Raw genomic sequence first — 15,588 nt, forward strand, 5'->3', positions numbered from 1 at the left:
TTTTAATATGGGCTGCATGTTGTTTTCAATCTTTTTATGATTGTATGACAGCAAGACTGCAGCGTACATAGAAAACAGCACAGTATTAATCAATTGACTTGGCAGTTTGATACCAATAACAAAACTAAAGGCTTCAGTTAAATGTTTATTCTTATTGGGGCTCCTATGTCTAAAACAGAAAAAAGAAATATACTTAAAATAGAGCTGTCCTCACTGATGTTAATTGTTGCATTTTTTGAGTTTCTGTAGATGACAGCCTGTGACAGGAGATATTTATGTTCTAGGACTGCCTTTTGTAAGCCTAACTGATTTAAGATGGTTACAAGGAAAAATCAGACAACGCAGAAAAAATCTAATATGATTTTCTACTCAAATATGACATATGTTCACTTTTTCACTGCTTTGAGGTTTTTTCCTTCTTTGCAGAACACTATTTTAGAAAGAAAGGATCTGAAATCTAATGAAAATTATAAGAATAAGGTAAGAAATGATCAAAAAATAGTAATAATTAAAACCAAAACGTTAATCTTTAAAAAGATTGGGAGAATTTAGGAGAATTTTAGCAGATAGCACTGGATCATGTTGAGTGCAGTACAACTTTCCAGAACATTCAACTTCTGATTTTATCAACACTGGGAACAATATTTTGTGTTTAACACAACCCACAGCTCTATGACACTCTATGCAATAGGCTTAGAAGCGCTCAGTCCATTTTCCCTAACAGGGCTGGAAGAGCCAAGAGCCCAGCTTAAGTGCATTATGCAATCTAGTGCTCAAAAATATACACAATGCATTGTAACTGTTAGTATACAATTCTGCAGCCAGATATTGCTAAAAATATGACTTAAAGAGTATTTGAGAGCTGATCAGATTTGTGATAATAGCAGCAGTGTTTGCATTTTATGATGCATAAAAAATAGGTACACGGGTGTTCCCATTTATGCTTCCAATTATAATTCAACAAAGTTCTGTGAGAAAAGTCCTCCCTTAATGTGATTTTTGTGTAAGTTATGGAAATTTAGAATGAACTAATAGATGTCTGCTTCAGACTGTTTTTTTTTTTTCAGAGAAAGATCAAAAGGAAAAGATCCTGTGTATTTATATGACTGTATCTCAGCATGATAAGCTGTTTGTCATTTAAATCATGTTAGAAAACTTACTGCTTCATAAGATCAATGATTTACTTACCGTAACTTTGTAAGTAAATAAACTGTTAAGAAAAGTGATAAATCTCTGTCAGAATCACCAAAATACTTTTTTTTTTTTTCTAAAACTACACAATTATTGTTTTAAGCAAGCATAAAATTAGACAAAAAATGTCACAGAGCTAGAAATTTATTTTAGTCATTTTATCTAATTTTTCTGGCTAACAGTGTTGATGTGGAGCTAATAAATACTAATCTTTTGAAACTTGCTGTAAATAACTTTCTATATTTCCTTTGCAATTTCTAGCTTGACCCTTATGTTCCAGGCACAGGCAGTAAGGTGAAACTCCACCTTTGTAGTTCATCAGAACAGTGACACAGTGGCATGGCGGCAGTCTGCTCCAGTAGCCTCCCAGCCTCACATAGCTGACGCTATCTCAATAAATCCGAGGCTCTCTTATTTCAAAGGAAGTGTTCACAGACTTCCTATGTATTTGTCCTATAATTGTCCATGTTCTCACCCTTCTCTCATCAGTCGTTATTCTGTATGGAAGGACTAGAATGGAGAAAACAAAGCATTATGGGAGAAAACAAAAATGAGAATGTTCTTGCTGGAGGAGCACCCTACTAGGTGCTGTGAGCCCACTCCTGGCTCTTCTTCTTAGTCCTTAAAGTATGAGTTGTTTCTGTACAGGAGCCCAGCTTCAAGAGGGAGAGTTAGAATGGGGTGTGTCTGCTGCAGCCTACAGTAGTCCCTGGCTGTTTTGGTATGCAGGAAGCTGTATGAAACAACTGTGGTTGCAGAAACATGTGATATGTCATTTACCACTGAAAAAACTAATCAGTCTCAGTGCTTTGAAGACCACTGTGTCTGTAGTCTCAGGGTGGGACCCTTCATACTAGATGTCAAATGGAAAGTGACCACCCTGACCCTGACCCCTCACATGTACTCTGACATCACATCCCAGAACGGCACACCCATGGAGACACATCATAATCTCAGCTATTCTGTGCTCTAGCCCAGTTCTTCAGGAATGTGTGAGTAATTGAAATGTGTGTTGAATTGCTGTACTTTCATGTTAAATAATGTACTCTGTGAACCTGATATGTAGTTTCTACTCCTGGATTCTCCAGCCTATTTTGAAGGGAGGATTTGGAACTAACTCGTAGTATCAGACTTACAGAGCTGTTCAGGGGATTAATTTTATTGAGCATTTGGACTTTAAAGGAAATAAGCCTTCTTCCACTTGTGCTGGGGAGTACTCACTGAGGCAGTGTTAGCTGGTGTAAATAAGTACCATTGATTTTAACTTTTACATAGCTCAGTGACATGGAAGGTTTAGAGAGACATGATATGTAGTTATAAAAGAAAATAAACAGAGCCCTGAATCCCAAAGGTCTTTATGGTTAGAATCACTCAGGTTGGAAAAGACCTTAAAGATCATTGAGTCCAACCATGACCAAACTGTACTACCGTAACTAACAACCCTCTGCTAAATCACATCCCTGAACACCACATCCAGGGATGGTGACTTAACCACCTCCCTGAGAAGCCTATCCCAGTGCTTAATGAATCTGATATTGAGATCAGTCCTTCAAAATCTTTTCCTTTTCTGAAGTGTGTTTCCTTATTTGAATCTTTATAGTAAGCAGCCACCTACCTATGATCAAACCAAGACCCGAAGAATAGGCGGTTGGTTTGCTTGTGTAGCACAGTTGTTTAAAGTAATTATTTCTGACAGTCATTACAATACTTAAGGTGTCTCATGGAAAAGGTGCCTGGGAATTTAGGTTAGGTGGAATTGGATGGAGGATTGTTAGACTACTCTTCCTTAAGTGGGAGTTTGTAGAATGTTCTCCCATTCCTCACTGGATCCAGCCCTTGTAGCAGACTGCTTCCTAACTGGTGCATTTAACCCAAAAATGCACAGCCAAAGAAGATGGAAAGACAAGCAGAACAGTCACTGTCATGAATATATTAGAAGGTCAGGGGAGCTCTTTAAGGTATAGGGACATATTTGACATAAAGAAAGATGTGGCAACAAGAGGTCATGTAGTATCTTACTGTTCTAACTTGCACCGCCTTTCATAGACAGTTGCTTTAGTATTCTCCCCATTGCAAAGTCTGGTGACTGCCTGTCTTACATTAAAATAAATAAAATAATAAGAATTGAATGTTTTCTTTTTCTCTGATTTCTTTTTTTACAAATGATATGAGTTTAAGCTCTTTAAAGACTTAATATTTCTATTAATCTAAAAGGTACTAAAAGTAACAAAAATTGAATTTTCCTTTGTACACAAGGCTTAAACAGCTGCCTTTTTCAGCCAGTATAAACCATGATGGCAAAATACGAATTTTTATTATTATGGAAAAGAAGCCTAGTTTTCCTTTTCTTAAAATCTCATAGGTCCATTTTCCTGTTGCACAGAAAGTAGTTACTCAGTGACTCGAGTCACTCTTCTATAATGGAAAAATGCTTTATTATCATTATTTCGTTTCAGTAGAGTTTCTAGGACTTTAAAACAACAAAATGGACAGTTGAGATAGTGTTTTGAGCTATCTGCTATCCATAGCCATGCCATGTTTCTTCCTTGATTTTTTTTTTTTTTTTTTCTCTTTGAACTATCTGAGCCAGTAATACAGAATTAAGTATCACAGGAACTGTTCAAGGTAAAATTTCCAAGTTAGCGTTGGTCATTTTTTCCCCACAAAAAAGTAACAGTTTCCAAAAGAGAAAGGCAAATCTATGGGAAGTTCCGAAATTAAACACAAATAAACAACAGATTGTATTATTCTGCACAGGACAGCCTATTTGCATAATCCATACTCATTCACAGCAAACAGGCTCTCACTAGGTCCCATCCTCCCAGACTCATAAAGCATTTAAAGAATTTCAGCATCTCATTTCCAATGACACTTCTGGAGGTTTTCCTTGTGCATAACTTACTTGTATTTTAAACCACAGAGAATATTGATGAGGTGTGAATTGTTTTCCTTTTGGCTTTTGTTTGTATCAGTCTCATGTTCAGCTGCTGTTCACTGATATTACAACGATACAAAAATGAAACTATTGTTTTGGGTTTGCTTTATGAAAAAAAAATAATAATAATACTGTTCTTATTATGCTACATGTAATGTGATTTTCCCTGTGGACTATCTTGATAGAAGTAATATGTTTATGGAATTTGAATTAAACTAGATTAAATATCTGCAAAGATGTGCACTACAGATTTTTTTTTCTTCCTCAAATCTCAGAAAAATAAAAAAAAAAAAAGCAATTATTTTGGAAAACAAAAAAAAAGCAAAAAAAGAAAGCATGCAGACAAGCAAAAAGCACCAGGGGAAGCAAGAAATAAGGGCATTACCAGATATAATAAAAGCAGTCCGGTATTACAGACTCTTAACCTCCACCTCTCCCCCTTCAGTGAAGTAGGGAGGTGTTTTGAGTGTCTCTACAAACAGTGAATCAATAGCAACTTCTCGGCTTATGGATATTTCCATATCAGGATTCCAACTGAGATCTTCAATATAATCTAATTCATTACATCATCATTTTGGCATTTTAATATAAATGGAATCATCAAGGAAATGACCCAATGCTATAGGGTTTTACTTGTAATGCTGTGCACAACTTAGAATTATCTGCTTTGACATACGATAACTCAGGAAATAAACCAACTTATTAATAGTACAGGTCTGTGTATCCTCATCAATTGCACATGCAAGCATTTATATATCTGAATACCTTCAAGAAGTGAAAGGAAAAATATATCCCTCGTAATGTGTATGTGTCCTTGTTCAGGAGTACGCAAAACCAAAATGAGATGTTTTATAATGGTGTTTGACACTGTAAAAGAATTTAAGTATTTAATGCTAGGTTGAAGGACTCTGGTTTATGTTTTTAGATTTTTAGGTGAAGTGTAGGATATGACACTATCATCACTCAAATAGTTCATAGAAGTCTTGTGTCCACTCAAGATCCTAGACTCATGTTTTCCTTTGCAAATGAAGAAAGCATTACATTCTGCTTTTCACTGTCAGGCTGTTGATGCTCCTTAGCCAGCCAAGTTGAACCAGTAACTGTTTTGCAGGCAGACTGATGATGCCTTCCCCCATCACCTTTCCAAAAGAAAAGTCATATTCAGTCACACTTTTACTAATGTTACAAGAGAAAAGGGGAATCTGGCATTGGTGGGCCAGGCATACAGTTCATAGAATGCAGACGTATATAATTATCAGCTTTCATGATAACATCTTCATCAACTGGGATTCCATCCTCAGTAACATGGCAGATTTGTAAAAGGCCAAAAGATGTGTAGATCCTAATTCTCAGGTCTGCCTTCTAGTTCTGTTTTATTTTTATTTATTATAATTTTTTTTGTCTGTTAGTTCAATTTCTGTGTGGTTCATTCTGTAGTTTTCAGCAGAATATATACATATGCACACATACAATCACACATGTACGTGTATTGTTTTGTAAATGTTCTCAATCGTGCTTTTTCTGCTTTGCATCATTTATTCATGTATCTTCCATGTTCTCATTTATTTTTTGTGCAACTAAACCTTATAATAAATTATTATTAAATATAACATGACAGTAACAGAGTCTTCATGTTTTGTTTTCTCCTGAGCATTTGAGAGAGAATAAATAAATAAATAAATATGTGTGCATGAGTGTGAGAATACGTGTCAGCTGGGGGCTGTGCCTCTATTCTGTAGCACAAATAGTGAGCAATGGAATAGCTGTCATGAGTGGCAAGAAGCATGTAAACCACATCGCTGCCAGACAGCACTCTTCTCTTCCTGCTTTTAAATCTAACTTCAAGGATCCCAGATACATTTGCTTTTGCCAGCTGAATAATACTGTTTGCCCAACAGTGTGACAACACCTCCTGTGTGGAAAATCATGGACATTTTTTTATTCTATAATGCTCTCAATTTGGGATTTGAAAGTCATGAATACAGAGAACACTGAGCACATTTTCTTTCTCACCTTGCCACACAGACTTCTCAGACATTTGTTTCTCCAGTGAAATGAATGTAATTTAAGCATATTCTGCTTTGTTCTGCGTTTTGTTCTAAAAATTATTACCTGTAAGTAAAAAAGCCCAAAAGCTGGGTAAAAATGTTTAAATTTTAGAAGTACCAATAGTCTTCACTTCTACATATGAATCAAAGGGTGCATTAGTGCTGCAGACTGTCTCATATCGCAGATGTGCCCTGGCTGACTCAGGTACCTGTCTGGCCAGGGAAGCCTGGACCATGCTTGGCACAGCCAGTCTAACCTTCTGCAGCTCACCCATGCAAAACAAATCAAGTCCAACATGCAAATACATGGCCTGAACTTGGGTTATTTCATTCAAAAGAAGGTAGCTAATTGTCATTTCTTAGGTTTATGCAGTTCACGTAAATCTCCTGCATCGGCTCGAGTGATGACTCTTCTTTTCCTCTTTCTGTGTCCCATGAGGTGTGATAATTGTGTTCTGCATAATTGTTACAAGGCTAAAACATTTAAAGAAGAAAAAAAGAAAAGTTGAAGGATTTTTTCTGAAAATGACCTTGGAAAAAACAACAACAACAACAACAACAATAACAACAAAAACCAGTTTTTCCTCATATGCTGTTTTATTATTAGTAAATACTCAACCATCAAAGCAGTTTTTGTTTTTGTCTTCTTGTGTTTCATGAATAAATTTCAAATTCAATTCATATGGAAGAAAAAAGTTGAACTTTGAATATACTTCACAGCTGTCTCATATTACTGGTAAAGTATCAAAGTATCAGTATTACTGGAATGCTTCATTCTCTTCATGTACACACTTTACATACTGAAATAGTTACCCACATCAATCTTAAAGAGTGAGTGACTCTAAAGGTATGGACCATATTGTAAATTACCTGAGTCATTAATATGACACTGCTTCTATTTGTTGTCATGTTTTCAAAATTGTCATGTTTTCAGAAGTTGTTTTCTGAGGTAAATGGCAAGTCTCTAGGCTATGATTAGCCTAGCAAGAGCTTTATTCTAATGTGAATGTTGACCCAAGAGGCAGAATGAGTGACGCAGAAGTGGCAGAAGGTTAAAGGACTTTTTTTTATAATGAAGTCCATATCTACAGTGAATGTCTCCTCAAGTGCTGTCTTAGGGGAATAGATAGAAAGCTAGAGTCACACCCACTATGAGGAAAGGGCCATTTTCCTGAGCACGTTGCTACTTCATACCATGACTTGCGGTATGAAGAGACAAGGTGGAAGTTGGATCTAGTCTTTCTACTCAGGCTTTGAATAGAATTATTAGGGGAAAATGTCACAGAATTCCCAACCGTAGCTTAAGATTAAACTATACAATTCAGGGAATGTAAACATCAGATAGAGAAGAGCTGATATTAAAAAATATGCAAAATACAAAGTATGGGTGAACTCCAGCTGATCTCACCTCTTCCTGAGTAGAATACAGAGCATTAAATAAGGCCTCTGTGATCCTCTTCCTCTTCTTCCTGGTGATACACATTCAATTAGAAGCACAATGGAAGGAACTGCATTACGTATTACAATATAGTCCAAACTATTTAATTCCAGCATAGAAGAGATAACACTGATGTAACTTACTTTCCCACTAATATCAATAATATCCAATAGACCTTCCCCTGAATACAGACTATAACATGCATGAGATTAGCACTCTTGTAATGGTCTGGAGACACATCAAAAGAGCTCCTGCTCAGAGGCAAGAGCAATGACAAATTTCCAGCAAATTCCAGAAGCTTCATATGATGTGACAGTGAAATAAACATATTTATTTTTTTCTACTTCGTATTTCCTTCCATTGGCAGCAGAGATTCTGGATCAGACAACTACTACATATTTAGTGTACAGTAGATACAAAAGATGTAAGAAAACCTCAATATGTCCTTCGTGCTTCTCTATGCACAAAATAGGAACAGCCCAACCTAAGCTTATGCTAGTCACCTGTTAATAGTACAATAAGCATTTACCTGACTAAGGAACTTGAGTAAGATTTTTTGTTTGTTTGTGTGTTCTTGTAATGGGAAAAATAAAGTAACCTCTTTTATAACCTGCTTAACTGATTCATTTTTTCAAGTTTAAAATTTTAGCAAGAAAATTAGATTTCCAAGCCTACATTTTTTCTACAGCCCCTGATAAGAATAGAAGAGTCTTTAACACAGTAATAGCTTCATGCTACTATATCAAGCAAATTGATTGTTACTCACTTTTTGCGATAAGCAGTGGTGATGCAGAAAATGAGTAGGAAAACTAACAGTAAAACAGCAGCAGATGTTCCTCCAGCTATGTAGATAATAAACCATTTGTGATCCCAAGTTGCTAGAATATGATTGTAATAAATATTGTTAGAATTTTGTATAAAACATCATGAACTCCGCACAACAGACTAAGCTGAAAATCAATAATTACATAGACACGTTATCCCATGGGATCTTGAGCTCAATATTCAGATCTCACAACCATTACCTCATTTCTGAAGAGCCTTTGTTATGCTGAACTAGCTCTTACAAAAGCTGCAACTGAGATGATGGAAGGTGAGTAAACACAGCACATCAGTATGAAAAAACCAATAGAGATGTCTTGTATATTCCTTTTCCTCTCGTTCCCTCCTGTGGTGAAAAAGCAGTCCAACAGCATTCATAAGTGACTCAATATATAGTCAATAAAAGCACTCCCATAAGATACGTGCATAATGAACATGTATTAATTTCATGAGTGACAAGCTATTTTCTCAGCCCCAGAAGGTTTTCAGTTCAGTGCTTCACACTTTTATCAGTTATTTTCGACTCTAATTCAAAACAAAATCTGTTCATTTTTTTAACAAAAATATTTCCACAAAAAATTCTCCTGTTGTGATCAATTTTTTATAGACCCTGCACATAATTTGGTGACGGATGTCAGGAAACTCACCATATTTCTTCCAGTATTAACAAAAATGCTTTCTTTGAGAATCACAACTGAGATAGGAAGTTATATTTATTGTAGTTTGAGTTATGCAAACGCATAGTCTTCCTCAGTATGAATCACTTCTTCAAATAAATCTACAGATCGACACGTAATAATGAGGGGGTCAAGGTAAGCATGACTATGTCTTCAAGGTATGAATCAACTTATTCTTAAAGTACTCAAGCTTATGGAGAGGGAATCATTTTTTAAGTGAAAAAAGCTGAAGAAATAGTAATACGTTCAAAGTCACGTAGCAAGTCCACAATTCTAGTTCTCAACATAGCTATTCATTTAAAATATGCATGTATTTTTATGTATTTTTACTCATCAGTTCGTGGTATCATTAAAAAAAGAAAGAAGAAAACTATGTCAAACCACAGAACTTTAACTCAGCTTTTTGCAGCCCACCACAGTGTGCTATTTCCTGCTTCTGTTGCATCTCTGAGTGAGCTGTCTGCAGGCTTGAGAGTAAATAGCACAAAAACCAAGTAATCACAAATAGAAAGTAATAAACATGATGGTATACAGTGTATTTGTGACTAGTGGTAGCAGCAAATAACTTTGTCAGGTGGTTTTACCAACTTCTAATAATCTCAAACTTGTAGCAAACTCTAGAGATCTTATGTGATAGCAATGTCTTAATGCAAGCCTGAATCTGTCCAAATATGTACTGAAATACTTCCTGCATATTCTTCAATTTCTCAGCATGTAACAATAAAACAAAGCAAGGCATACAAAAACGTGAGGATGCTTTGGGATGGCAAAAGAAGGGGAAGCCTGATGGTGGCTGCAGGTCCTCACAGAAAGTGGAGGAACAGCACAGAGCTCTGCTCTCTGTGACAGCTACAGGTCCCAAGGGAACAACATGGAGCTGTCAGGGGAGGGAAGCTGCACCAGAGGGTGATTGAGCATGGAACATACTTCAGTCTCAAGCTGCCCAAGTTCAAGGAGCATTTGGACAGCCATCTCAGATGCACAGTTTGTATTTTGGGTGGTCCTGCATGGTGCCAGGAGCAGGACTCAATGATCTTTATGGGCTCCTTCCAACTTGGGATATTCTACAGTTCTATAATAAAAAGGGAAAACTCAGTATAAAGAAGTCACAGGGTGCTGTTTTGTATTACTTAATACAAGACAGTGAACATACCTTATGCACGAAAATTTGTTATGTGTATTTCAGATAAAAACTAGCAAGTTATTGGTGAGCAGTAACTACTTAGCTCTCTTTAACCTTCTAGACAATGTAGACAGAAAGAGAGCAGCTGAAGATGAAACCACAGCCCCCCTAAAAAAGCTTTAATTCTGGATAGACAAGAAAATTATATGCTTAATTCAAAGACAAATGAAAAAGAATCAGTACTGCTAATGACAGTAATATCAGCAAACCAGCTGCTGAGCCATCACCAGTTGACTTTTCTCCTGGATCAAAAAGCTTCAGAGCTACTCATTGAAACCAGCTCAGGTATGCCTGTTTAGTATTAATGTGCTCATTGGAAAGGATAACAAAAAAGTACTGAATACAGAATGGTCTTATTCTTGGTTTCCAAAATTATTTCACTCAAAAGAAAAAGGAAGGAATACTCTTTCAAAAGTTTACGCTGCTGAAGGGATGTGACACAATAGAGAATGTTACCTGATTATGCAAACTAATGACTTCTGTATTATAACTACAAAATGTAGTAGACACTCTACTTCCAGCATGTTTTCAATGGCTACACACTTGAAATGACAGGGTAGTGCATATGCACATGTCCAGCTTCAAGAAGAATTATTTTATTTATTCCAAGTGGTTGGCTACTCGCCAAAGAAAATCTTCACCTGTGCCAATGAGTACTTATAGGAATAAGGAGAAAACACTCTGTAAGCAACAAAGAAATTTTAAGATTTTTTGCTGCTCTGTTCAAAACCTTGTGTTTAATTATCATCTAGAGTGGGTGAATTTGGATAGAATTCCAGAGACTTCAGCAGTGTCTCTATCCTTCAGTCCAAGCCCTCCAGACTTTGTTTTTTCTTTTCATGGCATTTCACCTTCAGTTTATCAGGTCAAGATAATAATCTTGAACAGAATGAGTTTGAGAACTGGGATTATCAAGTGTCAGTTAAATTTGGATGAAAAAAGTCATTAGATAGTTTTGGAAGCTATAACAACTCAAAAGACCTTTTGCCTTTTCTCATCTTAATAAGTAAACCTTTCCTGAGGCAGTTGTTTTTGTTAACAATACAAAATTTATTGTAATTACCAACTTTAACATAACATTCTAGGTTTTGAAGAAATGTGTCACAGGCTTGTTATGTGTCTCTTTGGCTCTTGTGTTCTCATCAGTGGCAATATGCTGATTTGAGTAAAATTCCTATTATTATACAGTGTTTGCTCCCTCCCTTGGCTTTGTAGCCTTGACATTTTCTCTGTCTCTTACAAGACTCTGAAACTTTTCTGTGCAGAGGCTTTAGTGCTTTGGTTTTGAGGATAAAGTACTAATGGGGCAGACATTTATTTGTCCTCACAAGTGATTTTAACTGCACCGTGAATATCTTCATGTAGCTTGTCACATGCCCTGCTGATCCAGCATGTAAGCTATGCAACTAGACATCACTGAAATAATTGTGCCCACAAGTGAAAGACAGAAATCCAGAGTGAATACATTAATGCTCAGAGAAAAGTGCTTTGTTGAGTAGAGATCCACAGACATAGACTGATATCTTGCACTTATACAGGAAGAATTCATGTACGAAGAAGGAAGCTAATTTCACTCATACCTTGATTCTCCTCACCCACTACAACAGCATTATGTTGTGTCTATTTTCTGTGGCACAGAAGTACTGTTGCTTTCTCCCAGCTTAGAAGGATTGTTTGATAACCTGCTGTGACTGGACAAGGGCTGCCCTGCTTTTCATTTCATCTGCCACTTTTTTCTAAATGCTAGATTTTCCTTACACTGACCTGTTATTTTTGTGATTATTTGGTTCCTGTTTTCTCAAACTGAAGGCATCAGGAAGCAGTCCTAGAAGTGAAAGGGCTCCTTTATAACTAAAATACACTGGAGACAATTTAGCAGTGCTCTGAAACTGAAGTGGCTTGGTATCAGCCATTTTAGGCATTAGTTGCTACAGAAATTATGCACAGAGCTCAATCATATAAAGTTTTTGTGTTTTACAGTAGTTTTCACGCAAAATAGGTGGGTTCAAAATGAGAATAAATTACAACAACAAGAAAAAAGTATGAATAAAGACAAAACCAGCAAGAAAAAAAAAAAAAAAAAAATAGGCATAGACCTTCCTTACATCATCAACCCAAGGCTCACTAACCAAATCCAAATTCAATCCATCAAAATTGTGTGCAAATTACCAGTGTCCTCAATACCAGGGACAAGTCTCAGACTGTACAGAAGGTAGTCCTAGGGGCTGCCCAGCTGGCATTGGCTCTTTTGGCCTAGAAACTACTACTGAGCCTTACCCAGACACCTGAAACAGATGAAGTAGCATTTAAAAGTCTATCCATAACACAGGTAAATCAGCAGGGAGAAATGTGACTTCATTATGCCCTTTTACTTTCATCTCCTGCCAATACCAAAAGGTGCATTTGTGCTGCAAGCCTCTGCATTTGCACACATTGAGCTCAGATGTTAGCCCAATTCACTGGCTGCTGCCAGTGAGAGGTGTTCAAAGACTGTAAATTTTCATTTTGAAATTAAATCTCTCCACAGCGTTTAGGTCTTCAGGATGAAATAACATTTTTTCCATGTTTTTATTTTCTTTCATGACTTCTCCCTTTCTTTTATATACCAATATACCAATATCTATTTATTTACCAAAACAAAGTAAATCTGCTTCTATCCTTCAGAAACTTGCTGAAAAGAATAACTATACTCAAAGGGAAAAATATGGTAAATAAAAATTAAAAATGGATTCAGATGTGAAATCTGGTGACATGACCATATTAGCAGAATTTTCAGAAGCAGCAGAACAGTAAGGATCACGCAGAAATTAATCTGAAGTCTCTTGAACATGTTACATAATTACGTAATTCTCAGCCTTCTGTTCCTGCAGCTGTTATTTAGCAAATCCACACTAATTTACACATGTGTTACTTTGTGTTTTCTAGGTTTTAAGGTCAAAAACAGATTTGTAGAGTTTCAGCTGGAAATTCTGTTACTGTTAAACAAAAACAACAATATTTGGTGGGAAAGAGCGGGTAATGATACTGAACAGATCCCATGGCCTTGTTTTCACCAATGTCGGAAAACATTAAATGAAGCATGCTGATTTCTACTGACACACTGAAAGAGCAGTCAAGGCTTTTCCCACACCTAAATATCTGTTCTCCTACATTTCTCTTCTTTTCTTCATAGGAATTTCATGTTATTTCTCCTTGCAATAATACTTCAACCTTCAGACAAGAAGCAAGCTTCCTTTTTCTACCGTGCAACCTCTCAGAATCTGTGGTTTTAGAATTATTATCATTTCTGCAGATAATCTCATGTCACTATGTTATATCTCCTTTCCCACAAGCTTCTTCCCCTTCAGAAATTCTTAGAATCTTTAAAAACACAGCTTCTCTTAAAATAAACACAAAAAAGTTTATTATTTTTCCTCCTACTCTCTCTCAACCAAAACAGAGTTCTCCCCATTACTATTCACAGTGCAACTATTCTGCCAGCTCCCAGACTCTATATTTCTGGATGTCTCTAACACTGGCCAAGGTAAGAAGATTTGCAGTACCCATGCAGAATTACACTAACAGAATAAAAACAATGGAAGAGTTCGATATCAAATCCAAGCCCGGACTGTGGCTTAGCTGTAACGCTTAACTGAAGAAAATGAAGTGTCTGACCTGATAGAACATAACACAAAAATTAGTGCATCTAGTTTCTGTCATCACTCTTTCATTAAAGCTATACAAAAGTGGAGAACGCAACTCAGAGTGAAGGTCTTCACAGGGTCTGTGGAAGCCAACAGCTGGCCTCTCTCTTCTTTCCTCTTAGCATTTCTTCATATCCCCATGGAACTATTAGTCATGCATTATGAAACAAATCTAAACATTAAAGGCAAACAATTGGAAATCTTCAATTCTTTTGGAATAACAAGCAAAATAAAGTGTGTTATAATGTAGAGTGTTCTAGAGGGAGACAATGAGCTGTTTTCTGAATCTCATTAAACTTCAGCTCATTTAGTGGTCTCGTACCTTTTTTTCCTCAACAGTAATGCATAACTATGCTGGCATCAAAACCAGCTGTGATAAATAGAATTTGCTTCAAGTTCAAAAGATGCAGGGAATCTAATGTCTTTCTTTACTTTTTGTTTTGTTTTGTTCTGAACTAGAAAGAATTTGCATAGGTAGGTCTTAAATTTGAGGCTGTTTGGCAACTCATTATATGATTTAGTTTTGTTACATGAAACACTTTGTTTGGAGCAAACAAAATACTTTCATTGCTCTACAATTTGTAAATGCTTGATTATATGAATACAGTCAATATTTTGAAAATTGAATGTTTAAAAATTTCAGAGGTGAGAGAAATTATTCACCTGATGCTTCTTTTCATCATATTTTGTTCATTTTCATGGGCTTTTGTGGTCAAGTGTTCAGAGTAAAACAGATCAACTTTTTCTTCCTGAGTTCATTCTCAATACCTGTATCACAGATGAAGCATATTCTGAAGCTTTATACTGCATGCCACAGCTCTACATGCTGCCAAACAGATGTCTGCCAGCACTCATTTAATACCACCAATAAAGGCAGTACCAAAGACACCAGAGAGCTGACCTGAATGCTACAACAGGAGAAGAAGGGCTGGGGTGATACAAGAACTCTATTTTCAAAAGGCATTCTACATAGAAGAACTAAAACTGAACCCTTTTTACAGTCATAACAGAACATAGAACTAAAAGTGGGATTTAGCTCACAGTTTGAGCAATCCAATTTTACGTCTACTTATGGAGACCTAAGCTCCCATAATAATCAAACTGTGAAAATAGTCCCAGCAAAACCTGAAGAATTATTCAGCTCCCCCTACAGAAATTCCTTCCTTGAACAAAGCACAGTCCATTCTACAGATTCTACATTTACAACAGAAGTTTGCTCTTAGCTCCTGCTGGAAGACTGGTCTCTCACCTAGGACCCAGGTTCATGCCCTGCAGTGCACTGTGCTAATGGGGACCGCCCCACGTCTTCCAGAGAACACTGATCTCCCCCTGCAAACTCTGCAGTCTCCTCTTTCAAAGAGTCTCCTTCCTATCACCAGATCAGCTTCTCACAAACAGATCTGAAGCCCTATTATGACATTAGACAAGCTAAACCAGCCTCTTTCCGTGGAAACCAGACTGATTGTTAACTCTGTCATCTTTCTCACACTGCTCATTTGAATGTGGCATTTGAATAAACTCTCATTTGTTACTGGAGTGTTATTTATTACGGGTAAAGACGCTAATGCCTCAGAAGGTCCTGGAAACATTTATCACTACCTTCTTTACTTA

At 36.6% G+C, this 15,588-nt stretch overlaps 1 protein-coding gene across 1 annotated transcript in view; it reads right to left on the bottom strand.

Moving 5' to 3' along the window:
• Window positions 1-6,117: 6,117 nt before the first annotated feature.
• Window positions 6,118-15,588, bottom strand: part of CD226 (CD226 molecule) — a 39,751-nt gene continuing 30,280 nt past the window's right edge. The window contains 3 exon segments of the mRNA XM_072328078.1: window positions 6,118-6,648; window positions 7,583-7,643; window positions 8,379-8,490. Of these exon segments, the coding sequence (XP_072184179.1) occupies window positions 6,520-6,648; window positions 7,583-7,643; window positions 8,379-8,490 (302 nt within the window). The 3' untranslated portion in view covers window positions 6,118-6,519.

This window comes from Excalfactoria chinensis, chromosome 2, assembly GCF_039878825.1.
Source record: "Excalfactoria chinensis isolate bCotChi1 chromosome 2, bCotChi1.hap2, whole genome shotgun sequence".
NCBI lineage: Eukaryota > Metazoa > Chordata > Aves > Galliformes > Phasianidae > Excalfactoria > Excalfactoria chinensis.